The sequence below is a fragment of the Colossoma macropomum genome, unplaced genomic scaffold (assembly GCF_904425465.1).
Source record: "Colossoma macropomum unplaced genomic scaffold, Colossoma_macropomum, whole genome shotgun sequence".
Taxonomy (NCBI): Eukaryota; Metazoa; Chordata; class Actinopteri; order Characiformes; family Serrasalmidae; genus Colossoma; species Colossoma macropomum.
The window spans coordinates 21,713,667-21,735,822 of NW_023494810.1; the positions used below are offsets into that span (position 1 = coordinate 21,713,667).

Below are 22,156 nucleotides of genomic sequence, written 5' to 3' on the forward strand. Positions count from 1 at the left end.
TCTGGGACGTCAATGCTTATTTCAACATCACAACGTCAAGAAACAATCTGCACGTGTTACAACAACATGGCTGCATAATCAGAGAGCGTGGGTGCTGCTGAAAATGTGGTGCATTATTAAGTGCAAAAAGACTTGTAAAACTGAGGGGAAAAAAATGCTCTCAAACGTGGATCAGTTTGTGTCCTCAGTCTCCAAACGACATGCTATTAAAAGGAAAGGTGATGTAACACAGTGGTAAACATGCTCCTGTCTCAATTCTTTTGGAATGTATTGTAGGCATCACATTTGGAATGAGGATATATTCTAAAAAAACAAGATAAAACATCAAATATCATGTTTTTGTGGTGTTTTCTACGGAGCCCCACTGGTGACATCCTGTATAAATGAAAATAATGCATGGCCACGGCTTAGTAAGGCATGGGAATGAGATAATTAAGTCGAGGCCACCACTTAGTAAGACATGGGAACAAGATCATGCCTTACTTAGTCATGGTCATGCATTAGGATCTCGTTCCTGTGCCTTACTAAGTGGTGGCCACGACTTAATTATCTCATTCCCACGTCCTACTAAGTCGTGACCACGCATTAGGATCTCGTTCCCACGCATTAATAAGGCATGGCCACGCATTACTTTTATTTATATGGGATGTCACAAGTAGTGTTGTGTAGTGTTGAATTCTATACAGACATAACAGAATTTACTAATCACTGCTTTCTTCATTTTCAGGAGATATTTCTGAGGAGATTTAATGTAAGATAATCTACTTGCATAAAGAAGAGGAAGAGGTCATTTGAATAACATAAGTGAAAAACAGGGCTTTCCAAAACTGCCCGTTCAGATAAACAGTACTTAAAGCTTTCATCTTTGAGATAGAGGAGAAAATCAAGCTCCACTCTTACTTCAGATCTGATAAAGTCCACAGGAGTTTTTGTCCATTTTTCCAAGTTGAGTTGAAGAAAACTCAACACTATCACTGAATGTGTTTGGGTGCTTGGATCATGAGAAGCAGAAAATGCAGCCAACTCCTAAGACTGAATTTTGGATGTGTGGAAAAATATCCGGAATAGATGATGTAATAAAGGCAAAGGATGAAAAATGTGACTTTTTATTTGCTTGTTGAGGCTTCTGTTTAAATTTCTGTTAAATATATGTTTTCTGCTTTTTTTGGAAAATGAATAATTTGTACTTAACGTACACACGTGAACAATTTTGACAAATGAAGGCTCGCTCTGACTTTTGCACTGTGCTGTAGATACTTTTTTTGCTTTCACTAAAGTACATTTTTGGTTCCATACTTCCACTTTTAATCGAGTAAGACTTTGACAAATTACTCTTTTTAAGTACAGCTTTGCTGTACTGGTTCCACCCCTGGCTAAATAACACACACAGCGCAGACGACCACAAGCTTGCATCAAGTAGAACACAATATCACAACAACAGGGCTGGTTTCCCAGATCCAGATTAAGTCTAAGATGATTTTTAGTGGAACATTCCACACTGAAAAAGTAATGCATTGCATTAACTGGATTCAAATGTGTGCATCACCCACACAAAAAAGTATGGCACCAACATAATTTTAGCTTTAATTATTCAGCAGTAATTATTAATAAAATACATTCTATTCATGTGGAAACGATGCACACATTAGAATTAGGTAATCACTTTTTCAGTGCAGTGTCACTCACTTAAAGCCTAACCTTTGTTTGGAAAACCAGCCTAAAAGCACAGTCACAGGCATGCCTGGTGCAGGTTTGGGGGTTTGGTTGATTGGGGGGTGGGGTGGGGTGGGGTGGGGGCGATAAGAAAGGGCAGTGGGGGGCTACGGAAGCATGGCATATGCTTGGCTCTGCAGGGGCAGGGGTGCCACCCAGATGGACTAACCGCTTTGGTGGAGGCTGCCATGTTCTCCATCTCCTCGTGAGTCACCCACACATTTCCGGAGGACTGCGCAGAGAGGGAGAGCACACACACACATACAAATACACACAGACGCATACACACAGATCATTGGTCATCCACAGTGAGAAGGAGTGTGATGGGTTCTATATGGGGAAAGGGTTTTTTTTTGCTGAACCCTGATTATTCCAGCTCAGCACCATGTCTACCCCCTCATACCACATTCAAAACAATTAACCTTAAATCTGAAATCAACCAAGTTGAGCTGAGTTTGTACTGGTTTAGTTTTGAATGTAAACATTTCTATGCAGACAAACCTTTAGAATTCAAGAGAATTTTCATTTTGCTATACTATTCAAAGTAAATATGTAATTCCATATTTAAATTTACTATAGTATACATATGCCAGCCAATTCATTACACCTACCTTGTATCTACACTCTTTGTTAATTTTATCTTGCCATATACGTGCACTTCATAGTTCAACAATTACAGACTGTAGCCCATCTGTTTCTCTGCATGCTCCTTTTACCTTGTTCTTCAATGGTCAGGACCTCCACAGGACCACCACAGAGCAGGTATTATTTGGGTGTTGGATCATTCTCAGTACTGCAGTGACACTGACATGGTGGTGGTGTGGTTGTCCTGGTATGAGTGGATTAGACACAGCAGTGCTGCTGGAGCTTTTAGACACTGTGTTCACTTACTGTCAGAACTATTAGATGCATCTACCTTGGTCCACTTTGTAGATGTAAAGTCAGAGACAACAGCTCATCTGTTGCTGCTCACTTTGTGTTAGACATCCTTTAGCTCTTCATCAGTGGTCACAGGACTGGATATTTTTGGTTGGTGGACTATTCTCAGTGCAGCATTGAGACTGAGGTGTTTAAAAACTCCAGCAGCACTGCTGTGTCTGATCCACTTGTACGCATCACACAAACATGCCACCACCACGTCAGTGTCACTATGGTGTTGAGAATGATCCACCACCCAAATAACGCCTGCCCTGTGGTGGTCCTGTGGGGGTCCTGATTATTACAGGACAGGGTAAAAGGGGTCTAGCAGAGAAGCAGATGGACTACAGTCTGTTGTAGAACTACAAAGTGCACCTACATGGTAAGTGGAGCTGAGTGTAGAAAAAGGAGGTGTACTTAATAAACTTTTAAACTTCTGTTCAAACGTTTGGAATCACTGTTCAAAGCTATGGAATCTTTTTTTTTCAATACTATGAAAAAAATAATATATGAACAAAATGATGCTATTATGATGCTACTTGTCCACAACTTTGTAGATTTCAAATAATTAGCAGGAAGCTGTTAGATGTGTCCAGAATAAACCACAGATGTTGTGCTGTCATTCTGTAGTCAGCGCATCATGCACACACATAAATACCCCAAACAAACCAGCAAGCTTTGTCAAGCGTGGAATTAGACTGCTTTGGCAGTAGTAAAGCTCAATAGGTGTAGCTGATGTTATTATTTAATAATGATGAAGTTTAATAGTAGACTTACTTTCATTCGTCGTCAGCGTACAAGAGTGTTGGCTTGCTATTGGCATGAATGTAGCAATGTTCATAGACCACGTAGGGCAAAGTGCATCAAGCTTGAAACATTTTTGTGTACCACAAAGCGTGAAAGCTACGATTTTCAAACCATCCAGAATGTATTGCATTCAATGCAAGAAATGCCTATAAGTAGATAATTACAATATATCATAATCTATATGTTAATATCAACTTCTAGTTCAACCTACATTTGTAGATTACTGTTCAATAAAATGACAGCAATTATTAATATAACAAATGACTTCAAACTTTTGTGGTGTACTTTATACAATGAATTACATTTACATTAAAATTAATCTGCACTGTTAAGAAAATGTGACAGGAATATAAAGGCTGACTAAAAGATAAGCAAGAGTGTAGGCACAACAATATCTTTAATAAAATTCAAGCTATAGTAAAATATCTTCTCTTCTACTTAGAAACACAAAGCTGTATTGATTGAAAGCTTGGAATATGTGCCGTAGTGGGCAAAAATCTTAGGCAGCCAAGAAAACTGTTTAGAACTGTTTGTCTCAGTGGTGTGTTTTTGCCAGTAAAAACACTACATAACATTGGAATAAATATAGATAAACACAAATGCAGTTAATACCAAGATTATTTTGTTACTAAAAAAGTTATTATATTGGCTAGAAGAATATAGTTAGAAGAACAGGTTTGGTTCCTGACTTCTTGCTGCACTTGAGGTCCACTTATACTGTTTGTGTGGTTCAATGTGCCTAAAAGTGTCCTTACATTTTCCAACCTCTCTTTATCCCTTACATTTAAAAAAGCTGATTTTGTTACTGTGAGTTTAAGACATATATATGTAGTGGACTATGTTCTGGCTGCTGTACATCTTGTCTCATTTAAAAAGCAGTCCAGGGTGAAACACTCCTTATAACTTCAGCACTAACAGACAGGGGCCAAAGTGTAAATGTGTTACGTTTTGTGACATCATTACAACAGTAAATTCAAATGAGTTGGCTTTGCAGCTTAGTTTCTACACATGGACTGTGTTTAACAGGGGATGAAAAGCATGTCTTAAAGTTCAGTAACATTTACATACCATTTAAAATGCTTATTTTATAAAATCAAGGTACATTTTGTTTTTCTATTATACTGGCCCATTCAAAATTGATTAGCTGAAGCAGGTGTTGGATGCTAACTGTAAACAGTGTGTGAAATACCCCCTTGTATTTGGGGGGGTCCCATGTTGGCTGGATACTCCAGTGTTGGCTGACTGCTAACTCACTCGCCATAGCAGCGCTGATGCTAGCTTCAATGGCAGGGAAGTGTTTGGTTTAACAGTTCTTCTTCTGGAAATACTCTTTTCTAGCTTGGTAAAGTGGTCTCGCACAGATTAACTGATATTTTGCACATCTCCTGTTGTGACTTCAGTTTGAAAAATGTGTAACAATTCACTCTTTCCACCATTTCTTATGAATTTGGGTGAGTTTTACAAGTTTTTCAGAGTTATTCTGGGCATAGATACAGTTGCTAGGCAATGAAGGACCAACTGAGTGAACCACTTTGCTACAGCACCACCCTAAGCAGGCCAGTGTTGCAGCTCTAGTTGGTTAAGAATATAAAAGACAGAACTTTGCCAATTGTGGGTGAAGCAGCATCACAAACAGCATAACGTCATAATAACTTCATTTGTCAGGGACCGCCCAGAACTATGAGACATTTAGTGGTCCAAAAGGTGAATTAGGGAGTCCTAGAACCCTCCAGGACCCCCTGAGATTTGCACCTTGACTATAAATAAAGGCCTTTCTTGAAGAGGAGTTTGGAAATGGTTGTCATGACAGATGCCATAATGTGTAATGTCAAGAAGCTGACATCACATAATAATTTTTGCTAAGTGTACTCTAGTTAGCTGACATAACATCAAACGTTATGACATCTGTCATGACAACAAAGGATAATGTCATGTTATTGTTACCGTTAGTTGTTATGAAAGATGTCATAATGTCTGATGTTATGACAGCCACACAGTACATCTAGCAAAAATTAGCAGGTGACATAAGCTGTCATGACATCAAACACTGTGGTATTTGTCATGACAATTACTGGTAATGGTTACACAACACTGTTATATTACTAAACATTAAGTAAATGTTAGTTCTGGTTATGTTAGTTTAGGTAAAGTGTTACCATGTACTGCTCATTTGTGTTTATTCTAATGTTAGTGTCTTTTTGAACAAATATATGTTTACTGTCACTCATGTAAATTAGTAGACTTGGACTAAGTTAAGTAAGTTAGAACATGTCAAGGGTGAGTGAGCGTGGCTTTAGTGTACAGACTGAGGGTTGAGGGGGCGTGGGCTCTTACAGTGCGTGAAGTGAGGGGTGCAGAGGGACTGGTCAATGACACCATCTCCTGGATGGCCAGCCTGAGCTTGAGCCGATGCAGCGGGTTGCTGATGCCAATCTCTCTCTGGATCTCTGTGTCGGACAGCGCAGACATGATGGCCCCGCTCTTCACGTTGGCGCGGCACGCTGCCACGTACCACGCCGGCATCCCCACCCATAGCTGCAGGACGTCAGAGAGGGGGCCGTCAGAGATAATCTTAGTCAACGGCATCGTCATCATCATCACAGACGCAGTGAAGCATTATCCTAATTACTGTCATCCTCATCAGTGTGATTACTGTAATTATAATCATCGAGATAATGGCTGAGTTACTGCATGGAGGCTGCAGGAGGCTGGGAGCGTGTATCTGTGTGTGTGTTTGACACTCTACCTCAAGCCAGGAGACCACTGTAGGGCCGTCCCACTGAGCAAATGGCAGGCCTTTCCTCCTGGCATCCTCCAGCAGCTCATGCCTGAGACAAGAAAAAGAGAAGTAATAGGGAAAAGCACTTCTACACCACTTCTCATTCTACACAAGACATCAGCCTGAACAAGTCTTATACTTACATAGCCTCGTCACTCAGGCCTACTTAACTTAAGGCACAGTTTCATAAGCTCATTCATTACCTTCTCCCCGCATTCCTGCATAAGACATACAATAGATTTGGGGCATTAGCATCCCTCATGAATCTGTAATTTATGCAGCCATTAGGGGTGTAATGAAACGCAAATCTCCCGATATGATACGTATTGTCATTTTTGCATCATGACACACGATACATTTTCCATACAGAATTAGAAAAATAACGCTTTAACATTTTTTTTTTGTATTTATTTATTTGGTAATTGCCAAAACATCCATCCATCCATCATCAAAACCGCTGATCCTTCTGGGTCACGGTGGGGTGCTGGAGCCTATCCCAGCTGTTACTGGGCGGAAGGCAGGAAACACCCTGCCCATCGCAGGGCAGACAGACAGACATACACATTCACACCTAGGGGCAATTTAGCACGTCCAATTGGACGGACTGCATGTTTTTGGACTGTGGGAGGAAACCGGAGTACCCGGAGGAAACCCACGCAGACACGGGGAGAACAGGCAAACTCCACACAGAAACGACCCTGGTCACCCGGCCGGGAATCGAACCCAGGCCCTTCTTGCTGGGAGGCGACAGCGCTACCCACTGCCCCACCGTGCCGCCCAAACGTACAACATTTTTTGTTTATTTTCTGCACAAGTCATTTTCTTAACATGAATAAACAAAAAATAAATAAATAGGAATATGAACAAAAATGTAAACTATAAGGCTACATCTCAGTATTAAATGAACTGAGTGGCTCAATCACTCTCAGCCAACAGCGGAATCTACAACAGAACAGAGAAGGACTCTACAACTGAATAGAGGTGCAAATCAGTAGCTAGTAACATTCCTACAGAGCTAAATATTTGTTTTGCCCATTCAGAATTGGCACTTAGCATCTGCTTGAATCTTGTGGGGAGAAGTAGCTGCTGGGATTTGTGGCCTTCTTTTCGTCAGCTTCTCCATTAAAGAATACTCCATTTTGAAAGAATGCTCCATTTAAGGTGGAACGGAAAATTTTAATAAGAAGCTGGCTACCTTTAGCTTTGGGTTTTCTTCTTGCTCTATAACTAACACATTTAGGTGATGTCTTGACATATGAGTGGGGTATTTGAGGTATTAGCACATGTATTCTCTTTTTTTGGCACCACTCTTTGCTCATCACTATTATACTCAACTGAGAAACCTTGCCATTTCAAGCAGCTTGGCTAATCAACTAACCACTGAAGGCTAACCAAACTATTTCTGAGAGCTGCACAGTGGAGATTTTTTTTTTACATTAATGTTTATCACTTTTAGGAATATAATGGACTGTGTTAAACAAAATTCTAAAAACCATTTACGTTACACCTTTTATATCATGAAATCTAACTGTGTTCAGTTCACAGTGTGCATTGTCTCACAATCTCCATGTCAAAAAAAAAATTGACATGCATATCATAACACCCCTAGTAGCTGTCGTCATATTTCTGACTGACAGAGCTTATGACGTATGCGGCCTAGAAATTGGCCTTCGTCCCAGTAATGAGACACAGAAACTGAGAAAATGAGATACTGATGATACTGAACCTTGTTGGCTGGTACCAATTCCAACCCTATATTTTTCTTTAACTGCTTTCTACATGCCCGCTAATGGCTCAGATATTTTTAAGTAATGTAATCATGTAAACATGAACCACCATTAGCTTGATGCTAACATGACATTGATATCCCCATTACCAAGCTAGCAGAAATTAGCACTATTGTAGTGTTGGTAAAATGAGTAAACAAAGGCTTCTTATGAAGCAAATTATCAGGTTTGTGCATGAAACATTGCTGTGTAATGTACATGCACATGCTTTAGAGACTGGCTCTGGCTCTCAGCATTAATGAAGGGAGGGAGAGGAGGAGTGGAAATCACTTTATAAATGAACACAGTCTCTGAGGAGAGTAAGTCAGCTCCACCCAGCTTCACTTGCTGTGTAATGTTGAGACACGTTTGCTCTATGATTTTTCCATCAGTCTGATCATGTCGCTTTGTGAAACTGTCGATGTGACACAGAAACAAACTGGACCAGTATCACAGATGAACTGAGGTGGTACTGGACATCAGACTACAAAGGAGGTGGGGCTGACAACGACAAATAAGCGGCTAATAGCCAAGAGGAAAATGACTGATGGCTGAAGAGGCTCATTTCACTCACAAGATGACATGGGTCTGTCTACTGTGTTATGATTGACTGACAGGTGGCAGGTGACGAGAGCAAGAGTGAGAGAGAAATCAAAAGTAGAAAAAAAGAATATGTACTTCTTTTTCATCCTGCGGTCTCTCTCGGCCTGCTTGCCCAGGGTCATGGTATCTCCAATGCTCATCTCAAAATCTGCAATTCAGCAACAACATACAGTGCTGAAAAAAAAAAACTCTTAAATGTTACCCTCTTAAAATCAAAGGCCAAAAACTGTTCTTTCGGAGCGATACCATAAAAGAACCACTTTTGGTTCCTTAAAGAATCTTTCATAATCACAGAAAAAAAAATATTCTTGTTTTTTTAAATAACGGTGTGACATAGTACAACCCCGTTTCCAAAAAAGTTGGGACACTGTGCACAATGTAAATAGAAACAGAAAGCAATGATGCGCAAATCATTTAAACCCTATGTTTAAAGTAGACATATCAAATGTTGAAAATTACGAATTTTGTTGTTTTTTGAAAAATGTATGCCCATTTTAAATTTGATGCCAGCAACACATTCCAAAAAAGTTGGGCACAGGTGCATGTTTACCACTGTGTTGCACCACCTCTTCTTTTAACAACACTCTGTAAATGTTTGAGAACTGAGGAGACCGACTGCTGTAGTTTTGAAAGTGAAATATTTCTCCATTTTTGCTTGATTTAGGATTTCAGCTGCTCAACAGTTCCAGGGTCTCCCCTATAATGCATTTCATAATTGCCAGGGGTGCCTCTGTGGAGGGCACTGAATATCTTCTGACCAATTCAGACAGGATAAGAAATCTTGGTATAAATGACAGGAGCAGCTACTTGATTTGCACACTGTTTTCACTCCAGAAAAGGGTAGAAAACATGTAGAAACATTGAATTTGGCGATTATTCTTCACCCTAACAATCTATCTTGTTGTCTTCAGTGTCATTAGCTCAAAATCACTGCATTAAAATCTAATCTTTTTTAATGTAATTTTTTACTTTTTAATGTTTTAAGTCGTGCACTTGAGGTAGGAAAGGACATATCGTATGGAATTTAGCCACAGAGAACACACATTTCTTTGAGTATCTGCATACTTAAGGAACTCCTTGTTCACCGAATATGATAGCATTTTTATTTGTCGATTTGCATGGTATTAATATAATCTGGGGTTGTTTCTCCTTCTTATTTTAATAGTAGTTAAAAGGTTGATAACAGGAGCATGCAGTCTGTAAAACATGGCACATTCAAATGGGACTACAATTACTGTGAAACACTGGTAAAAATTACATAACCCCACCTTCTCATGGAAATTAATCCATCCAAAGAAATATTATTAACAATGGGATTCCTTGCCAGCAAACATGATTATTCAATGTTATCTCTCCCAAGAACCTTTTTTGGATATATGCAATGTACAAGCAGTCTGCAAACCTCAAGCAGCGAGAATCTGGCTGAGAACAGAAATGGTGAGCATTCACCTTGAAAAAGTCATATACTCAGTTTACCCCCACTTAAATTATGTTTTGTTGATTTTCTGAGGTAAAATAAGTTAATACATCCTCTACAAGGAAAAATATGTAATTTTTCTGCTAATTTTTTGAACAATTTATATTTATTTGCTGCCTTTAACAAACTGGAAAAAATTATAATATTGAAAAAATATCTAATTTAAATAAGAGTCCCAAAATTTTTGGAAATTACGGTACGTAAAATAAATTACATGCAAAATAAATCAGCAACATTTGTATTTTAGGTTACTTACTTTTACCAAGAATTATGTTGATTTAATATATTGTATTTAGGTGGAAATTATGTACATATTTGAACAAAGTAAATTAATAAATCTCTTTTTTAGCACAGCATCATGTGAATGTGTCTACCTGGAATGACAGGTGGGGTCATCTGGCCGTCCTTGCTCATTGTCTGAGGCTTGTCTTTCTTGCCAAAGAGGCGGCCAATAGAGGACTTGATGCCCTTTTTCTTGTTTCCCCTGAACAGGAAGAAAGAAACAGTAAAAGAGAGAAAAAATGAGAGAAAGTGAGATGAGCTGCAGATCATGTTCTGTCTACAGAGTCTATGACTGTAATACTGCAGTATACTAATAGTGGCACTTTCAGTGTGCTGTTTGCTGCCTTCCAAGCTTTTCATCAGATGTTTTTATATGAATGTATCTTTGTGTCACTTCTTTGACATCTCATATCATTTATCACTATCATTTTTTATGTATTAATCTACCTGACAGCCTCCTGCGCTACCACTATGTTTGTTATTCATGCACTTATTTATTGATCCAATCAAAACTGATGTCCATTTAAATAAAATCTCTAGAATCGCTTCCCCCTACAAGAACGTGAATATTCATACAGTCTCCCACAGAGTCTGACTGCTTTCAGAGCAGATCAAGGAATAACTCTATTACCAGAGACAGAGAGAGAGATAGAGAGGGAGAATAAGACAGGGAAGGACACAGAAAGGAAAAAGAGAGACCAATAACAGAGCGAGCTACAGAGAGAAAGAGTGAGACAGAGAGAGAGAGAGACAGCATGTCCTTGTCCAGCTGTTGTGTCAGTCATAACATTAATAATAATTGGTGGCTATTAGGTCAGAAGTGTGTGTGGAGAGGGTGTGGGAGTGATTTTAAGGGCCGCAGTCTGAACAGAGTGTGTGTGTGTGTGTGTGTGTGTGTGTGTGCATTGAGTGTTCTGTAATTAGCTAGATGGAGGGTTTTTTATACCCAAGAAGGATTTTCAGTGCTTCGGGTGATTCTGCTCCAATGAAAAAGACACAGCAGAAGGACGGAAGGTTTTATTCTCACTGATTTGCTATGCACATGAGAATGTGAATGAGAAAGAGCCGCTGATGTCTTTACGCTCTCCATCAGCCTTAAGAGACACACACTAAAACTCTTAGTCAGGGTCAGTGTAGTTAAAGAAGGAAGGGCTTTTGCATTATGAAAAACTCCCGGTATTTCAGTATTTTCAAAGCACAATGGACAGTTTTATACATTTATTACAACAGTTATTACTGGGCTACTGAAATGATGACCATGTCCTTTCCCCCATTAATCCTGAGAGAAAAAAGGTGCTATTTCCATTTTTTATTCCACCGTTTTTCATTAATACCGTGATTTCGCATTCATTTTAAAATTTCTCTAATTAAACATTAAAAATGTCGAGAACATCATCTAATAAAGCCCAAAATTCACTGATTTTTATTTTGGCAAGGACATTTTTGCCAAGCTGAGGGAGGTGAAGTTCAGCACACGCTTCCTCTGAAACACAAGAAGCACCACCACATCTTACAAAGTGCCCCTAATGCAATATCACTGGATAACTGAACATGCCTGGAGGAGAACATTAACTGCCCAATTCTGCTACATCAACTAACAGACGCCTGCATTGCCTAGCAGCACGCTAAGTGATAGGGATGAGTGGCCATCCTACCCAGAAACAGTGAGGCCACTTATTCTCTTTTGGAATGATGACTGGGCCAACGCTTACACAGCTGCACAACCTGTGAAAACTTGCAGATACCAGTTTCAGCAAGCAAATATACGAACAGAAATCACTTCAGTCACCTTTTAGTATCATTCTGCTGACACAAACCAACAACATGCTTTTAGCAATCTGAATTCTGTTTTAAAGTTTTAAACTTGCTCAGAAATGACTGTAGCACATCTAACAGTAAAGACAACATGATGCATCTTTTATATAGTGATAGGAAACATAGTAGCACACAAAAAGCTCCAATTCTACACACATCTTAACATGTCCCAATAACACAACCCATTAAAGGGGACTGTGGCATGCGCCCGTCCCCTGGGCCCCGATGATGGCCGAGAGTCCCGAGCCCCGCCTCCTGGGCACAGCCTTCAGTCCCACAGCAAGGCCACTTTAATTTGCTTCACGATCGATCCCAGTGGATGAGACAGAGAGCGGTACCCAAGAGGCGGGGCTCAAGACTTACACGCCACCCCCCACTCCCTCGCAGATTTCATCCTCTCCCTGCTGTCTTTGTGGGGTTTCGTCTGGGCTCAGAGCTCGGGCCCTGCCTTCCTGCCAGCTCTCATGGCCATCATCGGGCCCAGGGGACATGCCACAGGGACAAAGCTAACTTCTCTCAATATATTACTGGCGCGGTGTTAGGATTGTTAGGGTTACGTGATATTCACAGTGCACACAACACTGTTATAACAGCCCTCAAACACAGCCCTCCTGTACTACAAACACAATTCCAAAAACATTGGGACAGAAGGTAAAATGCAAATAGAAACAGAAAGCAGGGATTTTATAACTCTACTTTGATCTGTATTTGAACAAAACCAGTTCAAAGGCAATACATATATATCGGAACCAAACCTTGTATCTCCAAATTGGTAACTTTACAGGAGAAGGAAAAAACCTACTTTACTTTTAATGTAAGTCAATGTCAATGGAACCAGACTTTTTTCCAAGTAATTTTGAGCCATTTCCTTTGGTCCATTCATCATGAAATTTGGAAACAACGCCAAGGGCAACAAGCCATTTCAAATTATGTCAAAAAAAAGAAAAAAGAGACAAAAATGGAGATACAAGGTTCTGTTCCGAGAGCAACGATAACATAGCAACATTTTCCAAAAATGCTGGCATGGGGCAATTAAAGACTAGGAATGTTATGTAACGTAAAAAAAACAGCTTTTTTAGAAAAAGCCGTTTCAGAAGTTTTCTCAGCAGTACACATTTCCAGTCTTAAATTGCCCAACATATTTTGGAACTTGAGGGCATCAGTTTTAGAATGAGTGTATATTTATATTAAGTACAAAGAAGTTTATAAAATAAAATATTAAACTTTGTTGTACTGTTTTTGTTTAAATACAGGTCAAAGTGATTTAAAAATCACTACCCTCTGTTTTTACTGGACTTTAACCTACTGTCCCAACCTTTTTTGCAATTGGGTTTGTACAACAAAAACTCTTCTGCAATGCACACCTCAATCTGCAGCTTCTGCCGCCCCTTTTATTAGCAAGCTACTAACAAAATACTTTTCACAGATGTTCAGTTTTTTTAATATTGTAATGATGACTAGTCGACTACTATTGTGAACGACTGTGAAAAACGAATAGTCATGCATCCCCCCAGTGCGTGTTTGTGTGTCCGTACCCTCGTCCATCCTCCAGGCTTCCGGTCAGCTGGGCAAAGTTCATCTGATCCAATCTAAGACTGCGGGGGGAGGAGGGGGGCGACATCTCACACTTTATAGTGGCTTTATCCTCGCGAGACTCCACTGGAGACTACAACAATGAAACACACAATGAAATACAAACCCTGACCGCCATAGTAACCACACAAACATCCTTATGTCACAGAAACCAGTTAGTGCTCAATTAGTACTTACATTTAGTGCACACTTAATTACCCACCATGCAATATTCCAGCTTATAAAAAGACTTCTACACACAAGACAGACACGCAATACCACAACAAATATTTCAGTCAGATGTACATGAAAGGAGCACTTACAGCAACTTTCCTGCGGTGTTTTCTTAAATCGCTAGGCTGGCAGCGTTAGGGAGAAAAAGAGACAGAGAAGAGACGCAGGCAGACAGGACGACAGGTGATTAAACGCACACAGAGTCAGATAAAGGGGAATAAATTGGATGCATAAACACATGCGAGGTCCCGTCATAACTCCTGCCAGAGTGTCAAAAGCTAGAACAGAGACCTGCGCTTTCAGAAATCATACCGAGTCTAGAATATGAATGAGGATTGAATGAAAAATAAATCACTGCCTCAAGCAGGGTGAGCATTTGCAAAGGTGTCAGTGGATGCATCATTTGGACACATGCAGTCTTAGACCATAAGGGATAGAAAAGCAGAGGGCTGTCAGAAATGCTTTGGTTATGGTGAAATAATCTGTTCGCTGTTAAAACACATCATATTTTTGTCTACAGCAACATTATTTATGACCACAAGAGAGTTATAAATGATTTATGTTCCAAATATACACTGTATGTCCAAATGTACTGAGACACCCCTCTGAATCAATGAATTCAACTGCTTTAATGTTCACCCACTGCTGATACTGGTGTCTGTCCAGTTGTGCACACAGCTTGTATAAACTCTTGAAACCAATACAATGCAATGATCTGGCACAGCCATGCATGAGCCTAAGGTCACCGTGCCCAATGCCAAGCCTCAGCTAAAGGGTTATATTGGGCTGTGGAGCAGCGAAAGTATGTTCTCTGCAGTAATGGAGCACTTCACTAAAGCTCCTAAGGCTTACAATGAAATTACTCTTTGTTTTCATAAGAAATGTTGAATGAGCAGGTGTCCACAAACTTTTGAACAGAAAGTGTACTAAGGACGCTGTGCAAAATGTAAATAAGATGTGCAAATCATTTAAACCCCATATTTAATTAAAAATTGAAAAAAGACAACATATGTTTTTCCTACAAAATAGTTAATTGTGTGCATGGGGGCCCACCAGTAGGAAATCACTTTAGGCCACCAAATATTCACATTCAATGGGTCTGGCTAAGTGAGAGGTAATATAGATAAAATAATATAAGACTACAACATGCTGCTTTAAAAATTCTACTCAATGCTATGACTAAAATTCTCACCAGGGTCATGATGCCCAGCTCGTGGGCTGCGGAGCGGGAGGCCATCTTGGGCGTGGAGCGTCCGCTGATAGGAGGCGAGGAGCTGGCCAGGGAGAGGGCGGTGACGGAGGTGGGAATAGTGGAGTGGGGTCTCAGGGTCACATTGAGCCCGTCCATGCTGCCGCTGTTCACTCGGCTTTCAATCTCGTCCGCCCGGAGCTCCGCAGACTCCCGTTCCACCTGGATCATTCTGAAGACACAGCAACAACCAGGACTTTAGTTTAGAATTCCTACTTATCCCAATGTTTTTTGCAACCTAATCTGTATCTGTAGAACAAACGAGTGAACAACATGGACAATCATTAGGATGTGTGCCTTGTACTTACTGAATAAAAGAAAACCTGCTGACTTAAAATATGCTGGTCATTGACTGCACCAGCAACTTCTATCAGAAATGTTTTGTGTCAACGGGTTTTCCTCTGTATTTTTCTGAGCTGAGCTGAGACAAACATTTTGTACTGCTGTCAAGCGAGCAGTCTTTCGAAGCTAAAGCACATTTAGCACCTCAGCTACCTCAGTGCTCCCTCGGTTATTACAGGCAGCCCACCTCAGCTCTGGTTTTCTCTTGTGCTGATAGTGTCCATGGAAAGATGTCCAGTCTGAATTTGACACTGGTTTGAAAAATCTAACTTTAAGCTTATTTTGTCTGTCATTTGACATACTCAGAGGAAGCAAAAAATTGGGGTAGTAGACCATAAGATACAGATATGGCAAACAAAGATTTGGTTAAAAAAGCTGGAGAAAAATGCATTTAAAGCATTTATAATATACATATCAGTGTTATGCCTTTAACTGTTAATTGCATTCAGCAATATCTGTTTAGGATGTAATACAGGATTTAACAAGCTATATGTGTGTGCTATGAGAGTGATAATGTCCTCTAAGGTGTGTTCTTAAGGTTCTGACAAATAGTCTGGATCAATTATCGCGGCCTCTAATTAAATGTTCAGAATTAAAATCAGGACATTTTGTGGTGTAGTTCTAGAGCAGGGGTCAGCAACCCAAATGTTAAGAAGAGCCATTTTCTCTAGTTTCAACAAAAATCTAACCACCTTGGCAGCTACAACATTTTATGTTTATTTTACCATTTTGGCTTTAAATATGTCTTAGTAGGTGCTAATGTCCTAGTATGGGCCAAAAATATAAATGAAAACGCAGACTTACTTTGCTCTGCTTTAAGCTTTAGCACAGCAATAGCTGCTTTTCTTACATCTCCAGTAGGAAACTTCCGCAAAAGTGGAATAGTTTCTTGTAAAATGTCTCTCAATGTTTGACTTTTCACAAAGCTGAAGTCAGCTCCTCACTCGCCAGCTTCTTGTTTGGTGGAACATGAAAATTCAAACAAGAAGCTGGTGAGTGAGGAGCTGATTTTTTAGTGTTTGACAGTTTCTTGTCGCAGATTAAACATATCAGGAAACCAGAAGGAGTGATTCTAAATGCAAAAAATTAGTCTTCAAATTATCAATGTTCATCTTAAATCTTTCTCTTTGCCGCTTCGTTAGCTACTAGTTAGGCAAAACTGTTGTCTGTGTTGCTCTGTGACCAGCAGTCTCCACACCAACCTTCAGGGTTATAACTCCAGCGTTTAAGACCATTTATTGGTAAAAAGCTTTATTTTACAGCAAAAGAGGATTATTTTATTTTTACCAAAGAATGTAATTCTGCTGGGGAGCCACAACAGGGCAGTAAAAGAGCTGCATGCGCCTCCGGAGCTGCATGTTGCCGACCCCTGTTGTAGTGATTGAATTGTACGTAGCTATATCAGCACTGCATGTACTGAAAAAAGCCATGCCCCCACTAACCAAAACAGGCAGCATTTCTTGACAGAGTACAGCAGTGGATTCCCATTAAGTACGAGTCACTTGTTTAGCATTGCTACTCCAGTAAGGAGCATTTTTTGTAAATAAAAAAAAAAGTTTGGATTTTTTGATCAGCATCAAATTCAGATTGGAATTCAGTCTTTCTGTGGACACTATCATCAGAAACATCACCACAGGAGAAAAAGGAGTTAACTGAGGTGCTAAATATGCTACCAGAAAGAGTGCTCGCATTGCAGCATTACAATATGTTTGTCTCAGCTAAAGTCAGAAATATAATGAGGTAAATTAGTTTTGCATTCATAAGATGACCTCATAGACACACAGTGAGTGTTCCCCTCTTCTGCTGCAGCCTTGCTGGCTTTCATCATTGTCTCTTGATCTCTGTCACTTCTAACATTAATTTTGTTTAAAGATTATGTGTGTATGTGGTTACTCCAAAATCCAAGATTTATCTAGCTCTGAAAATGTAAACACTATGTACCACTAGACCCAGCTATGCAACGTTAATGCTTAGCTGAGTCCGTTCTCTTTTTGATACAGAACAAATGACATCACTTGTTTGTAATTTTTTTCCCCTCTTTTTTCCTAAAATGGTTTTTGGCATTAAACAGCACCTTCTGCTATCAAAAAAAAAAAGCCAAATCAGACTGTTCCACTTTAAGGAAAGCTTTACCCAGTTCTTTAACAATAAAACATTCCAAAATCTCCTTATTGGAGAACAACATAGCCACATCGATCATGCCAACGTCTGCAGGTGGAACCCAGTCTACTCCAGATTGCCTTGTTCTATAAATATCACTTCATCACTTTCTGTATTGTTTGTTTTGCGTCACACTTGACAGATGTCCTAATACAAAGAGCTGAGCTTGCTTCTGAATGGAATCCAGGCAGCTCTGTGATAGGATGGGCTCTGAAGGCAGTTCTTAGACCTCTGGACTGCTATTTCCAGACCCGAGGTAAAGGGAGATTGCAAGGAGTCCTGTCAGAAGGATTTGATTTGTAATTGAGCTTAAAAGGTCAGGGAGTTTGAGATTAGAGTTGAGTCCTACTCTATCTGCTAGGGAAGGTGACTGCTGTCTGAAATCAGCTATGCATGGATGACAAATCTTCTCTGCTTTGAAGACGCATAGTGTGAATCAATATGACACCAGGCTTTTTACAATTGTAGAATTTAAATTGAAGTTCTGGTAACACATAGTTATTAGTCATGTCAACTGGCTCTGATCCACAAAGTAGATTTGGGCAGCATATTGGTTCATCCAGTATAACGCTTAAAATTCTTTCTCAGTTATGAGTTTTGTCATAACTGTCGTGTATGCCACAAATGAGTGCAGAGAATGTGACATACAAACAGTGCAAATTACACACACGTTAGCCCATTTAGTTATATGGCGGAGTCATGAGTTTCAGTAACATTTTACAATAGCAGCACTTACAGTTGACCAGGGCAGCTCTAGCAGGGCAGAAATTTCACAAATTGACTGGACTTAACGTTTTTTGAATAATGCCTTACAAATATAAAGTTTGACCTAAAAGCCCCTCCCTACCAATTAATACCCTTGATTTCCTAATAAGAAACCCTGGATGAGCAGGTGGCCACAAACCTTTGGACACAAAGGGTTGGCTTCTTTGCCCTTCGTATGTCTTTATAACAATCCTTGCAAAAGCCTTTCTGAGGTGCTAGATCTCAGGAATGTTACAAGCTATTATCTAATGCTTTTGTTTTTCCATTTGTGTAAAGCACTTCGAATTGTCACTGTGTATGAAAGGTGCTATACAAATAAACTTGTCTTGCCTTGCTTTCTCAGACGAGGCCTACCATCATTTTTCACGGAATAGAACTTTAGTCCAGGACTAGGCTCACTCCCTGTCTGGGAAACCGAGCCGTAGTGTATAAAGATATGCCCAGGTGGCCACTTTTAGGCTAAGGTTTTACAGGGTTAAGACAAATGATCACAGCTTGCTTTCCTACACATTATAGTTTACTTGCTTATAAAGAGTAAGAGATTTCCACATAAACAAAATGACAAGACAGTCATTTCCAAAAGTAATCAAACTCATAGAAAAAATGGTGTTGATGTGTTGATATGAATTTCCAGGCACGTTGTTGCTACATCTAGTTTCACCTGATCTCTTCATTGATGGCGTCAAGTTGCTCCTGCAGCATGAGGGCCAGCGTTTGCGCATCCGAGTGGCCACTCGGAGACAGCATGTCTGCTGAGCTAAAGATGGTCTCGCGGTCTTCATCGTCCAGGTCTGACAGCTCGGTGTCGCTGCCCATCAGGTGTGAGCGGCTGGCCCGCAGGCTGGCTGGCTGGGATCGGTCCCAGTCCTGCTCCACCATCGGCAAGATCTGAACACACAGCACACACAGACTCATTCACACACATCCCTTGACGAATGTTTTCTACTTAAGTGCTTATAAATGACTGGGTACATTCATGTACGGAGATGGAACAATATAGCTGTATGACTACAATAACATATTGGTATCTAAACATGCCTTTGAAACTGGTGATGAAGTGTAGTCACAAAATGCAGAACTTACAGTGAGCACAACATCCAGCGAAGCAATAAGAGACAAGCAGACAAAGACACATTTAAGACAGGAAAGACTGTCTGTAAGTATTCTTAGACTGTAGGCCTACAATCAGAGGCTTAACAGGGGGATAGTGGAATGTGGGGGGTTCTATCTAGGCCAGGGATGAGTATCATGCCCTCTGCATTACTGATAGAAGTAGTAGTTGTATGTATTCATGTGGTAGTACTTTCAGGATTAGGCCACCGTATAGCCTTGGAGCAGCAGCTGTACATCTACAGACTACAAAATATCTACAAAATACAGTTCAATTAGAATAAAAAGCAGGTCATAAAACATCAACATAGTAAAGAATGGATGGACAGAAAAACGAATGTGATTGTTTTATCTGAAACAACTGCAATGAATCAAACAAAACTGAATAATAATAATGGAACAGAATAGAATAATAAAATGGAAATAACTGAACTGATTTTAATAATTTATATGACTATGCTCCACTTGCTCTTTTTACAGCAACTGTTCTGAGGTCATACAAGCTTTACAGAAAATTGGCAAACATCCCATTCAGTCAGAACTAGGGATATATGAATAAAATTGCCACCAAGCTAATGCTAGCTCATTTACATGACATGGCATTCTTTAAAGCCTGTCCAACCTCTAGGAAAGAACATATTTGTAGGTGGAGCACGGACAGGTCAGTTAAATTGAATTTAATTGAATTAAACTGAATTGTAATTGAATTAAATTCAATTTAAACAAGTTAAATTGAACCAAACTGAATCTAACTGAACTGAAATGAACAGAACTGCACTGAGCTGAACTACACTGAACTGAACTGAACTGCACTGAACTGAACTGAACTGAACTGAACTGCACTGAACTGAACTGAACTGCACTGAGCTGAACTACACTGAACTGAACTGAACTGAACTGCACTGCACTGAACTGAACTGCACTGAGCTGAACTACACTGAACTGAACTGAGCTGAACTGAACTGCACTGAGCTGAACTACACTGAACTGAACTGCACTGAACTGGACTACACTGAACCAAACTGAACTGAACTGGACTGCACTGAACTGAACTGAACTGAACTGAACTGAAATGAATTTAATTGAATTTAACTGGATTGAATTGAATTCAGGAATATATAGCAGTGAGACATGAGCACCTTTGTGGGCTCGTCCCTGAGTGCTGCCAGTCGTCCTTTCTGTGCCCGCCGTATGACTCCTGTTGAGGAGTAATGATCTCCCTGCCCCTCCACCACAGAGTACCGCAGGTCTGTGGTGCTGCCCACATGAGACCTGACAAACACACACCACAGCAAGAACACAGCTCCTCAATACATCATACTTATTATGATCATTCTTCATCCCTTATAATTAAACAGGCTGTCTTTATTACTGTGCCTTTAAGACTGATATAAATAAATGAGCTCAAAAGCAGTCCAGCCTGAAACACTCCTTATAACTTCAGTGTGAATGGGCGGGAGCTAAACTGAACATGTATATTTTATGTAAATGTGTTGTTTTTTTTGTCATCAGAAGAACAATGAATTGAAAACTGGGTTTTTTATAGCTTGGATTTCATATATGGGCCATATGAGTGAATGGTACATTTTAAAACGTCAACAATGTTTATAAAGTACATTAAACACTTTTATTTTATATTTGGTTTTCCAGAATATGTGCCCTTTCTGAAACTATGCTAAACTCTTCTGGCAAACAGCACTGTTCCTCAGCTCAACTTCTACTTTGAGTTGCATTTCTTGCCTAGGACTTTCTGAAGTGAGAGCAATAAAGCAAGAAATTTGCTAACTATGTGCAGCACTTGACTACAATCAAACTTCAATAAAATAATGTCAATATGCTCAGCAGTACCGAGGGTGTGTTCCATCTCCAAAAGCACCGCTCCTTCTCTTCAGGTGATCAATCTCTGCCCGAAGCTTCTCTATCTCCCCTATCAGCCTCTCCTGCAAGGCAAACATCCACATAAGCAATGCTACTTTAAAACAAGACTAATTGAACAGTGTAAAACAGCTTAATGTTATTAAATTTAACAGTGTGTAGAGCAATTACAGCAATTTACACAAACGCATCTTTCCCATTTTAGAGCGTGCTCTGCGATCTCGAGGGGTAACGTTACCTTGGAGTGGTGGAACTCCTCCAGCTGTTTCTGGGAATTCTCCAGGTCGTGGATGAGTGCATTCTAGAGATAAAATAAGAGAGGAGAGGAAAGGTATTAAACCTGTTATCGAGCAGATATCAAAGCTGCACTTGTGGCAACACTCAATGCTGGACACACATTTTCTTCAACACACGCTCCCCTCACACGTTTTTATACAATAACAGGATGTGGGGTCTTACAGATGTCTAGTGACAGAGCTATACTCTTACATTGTGGGGGGGGGCTTTGGTGGTCCTTACCTGTCGAACATAATTATTTTCCCACACAAACTCTTAACAATTTGCCTAACCTATATACACCGATCAGGCATAACATTATGACACCTCTTGTTTCTATGCTCATTGTCCATTTTATCAGCTCCACTTACTATATAGGTGCACTTTGTAGTTCTACAGTTACAGACTGTAGT

General features: G+C 40.0%; 1 protein-coding gene across 1 annotated transcript in view; it reads right to left on the reverse strand.

The window, feature by feature from the left end:
• Positions 1 to 22,156, reverse strand: part of ppfia4 (PTPRF interacting protein alpha 4) — a 191,746-nt gene that overhangs the window by 18,281 nt on the left and 151,309 nt on the right. Inside the window, exons 11-22 of the mRNA XM_036559543.1 lie at positions 21,706 to 21,768; positions 21,441 to 21,532; positions 20,732 to 20,864; positions 19,144 to 19,370; positions 15,159 to 15,387; positions 14,056 to 14,091; positions 13,696 to 13,826; positions 10,438 to 10,547; positions 8,662 to 8,734; positions 6,185 to 6,266; positions 5,773 to 5,973; positions 1,883 to 1,945 (exon numbers count right to left, since the gene is read on the reverse strand). Of these exons, the coding sequence (XP_036415436.1) occupies positions 1,883 to 1,945; positions 5,773 to 5,973; positions 6,185 to 6,266; positions 8,662 to 8,734; positions 10,438 to 10,547; positions 13,696 to 13,826; positions 14,056 to 14,091; positions 15,159 to 15,387; positions 19,144 to 19,370; positions 20,732 to 20,864; positions 21,441 to 21,532; positions 21,706 to 21,768 (1,440 nt within the window). The remainder of the gene's footprint in view (positions 1 to 1,882; positions 1,946 to 5,772; positions 5,974 to 6,184; positions 6,267 to 8,661; positions 8,735 to 10,437; positions 10,548 to 13,695; positions 13,827 to 14,055; positions 14,092 to 15,158; positions 15,388 to 19,143; positions 19,371 to 20,731; positions 20,865 to 21,440; positions 21,533 to 21,705; positions 21,769 to 22,156) is intronic.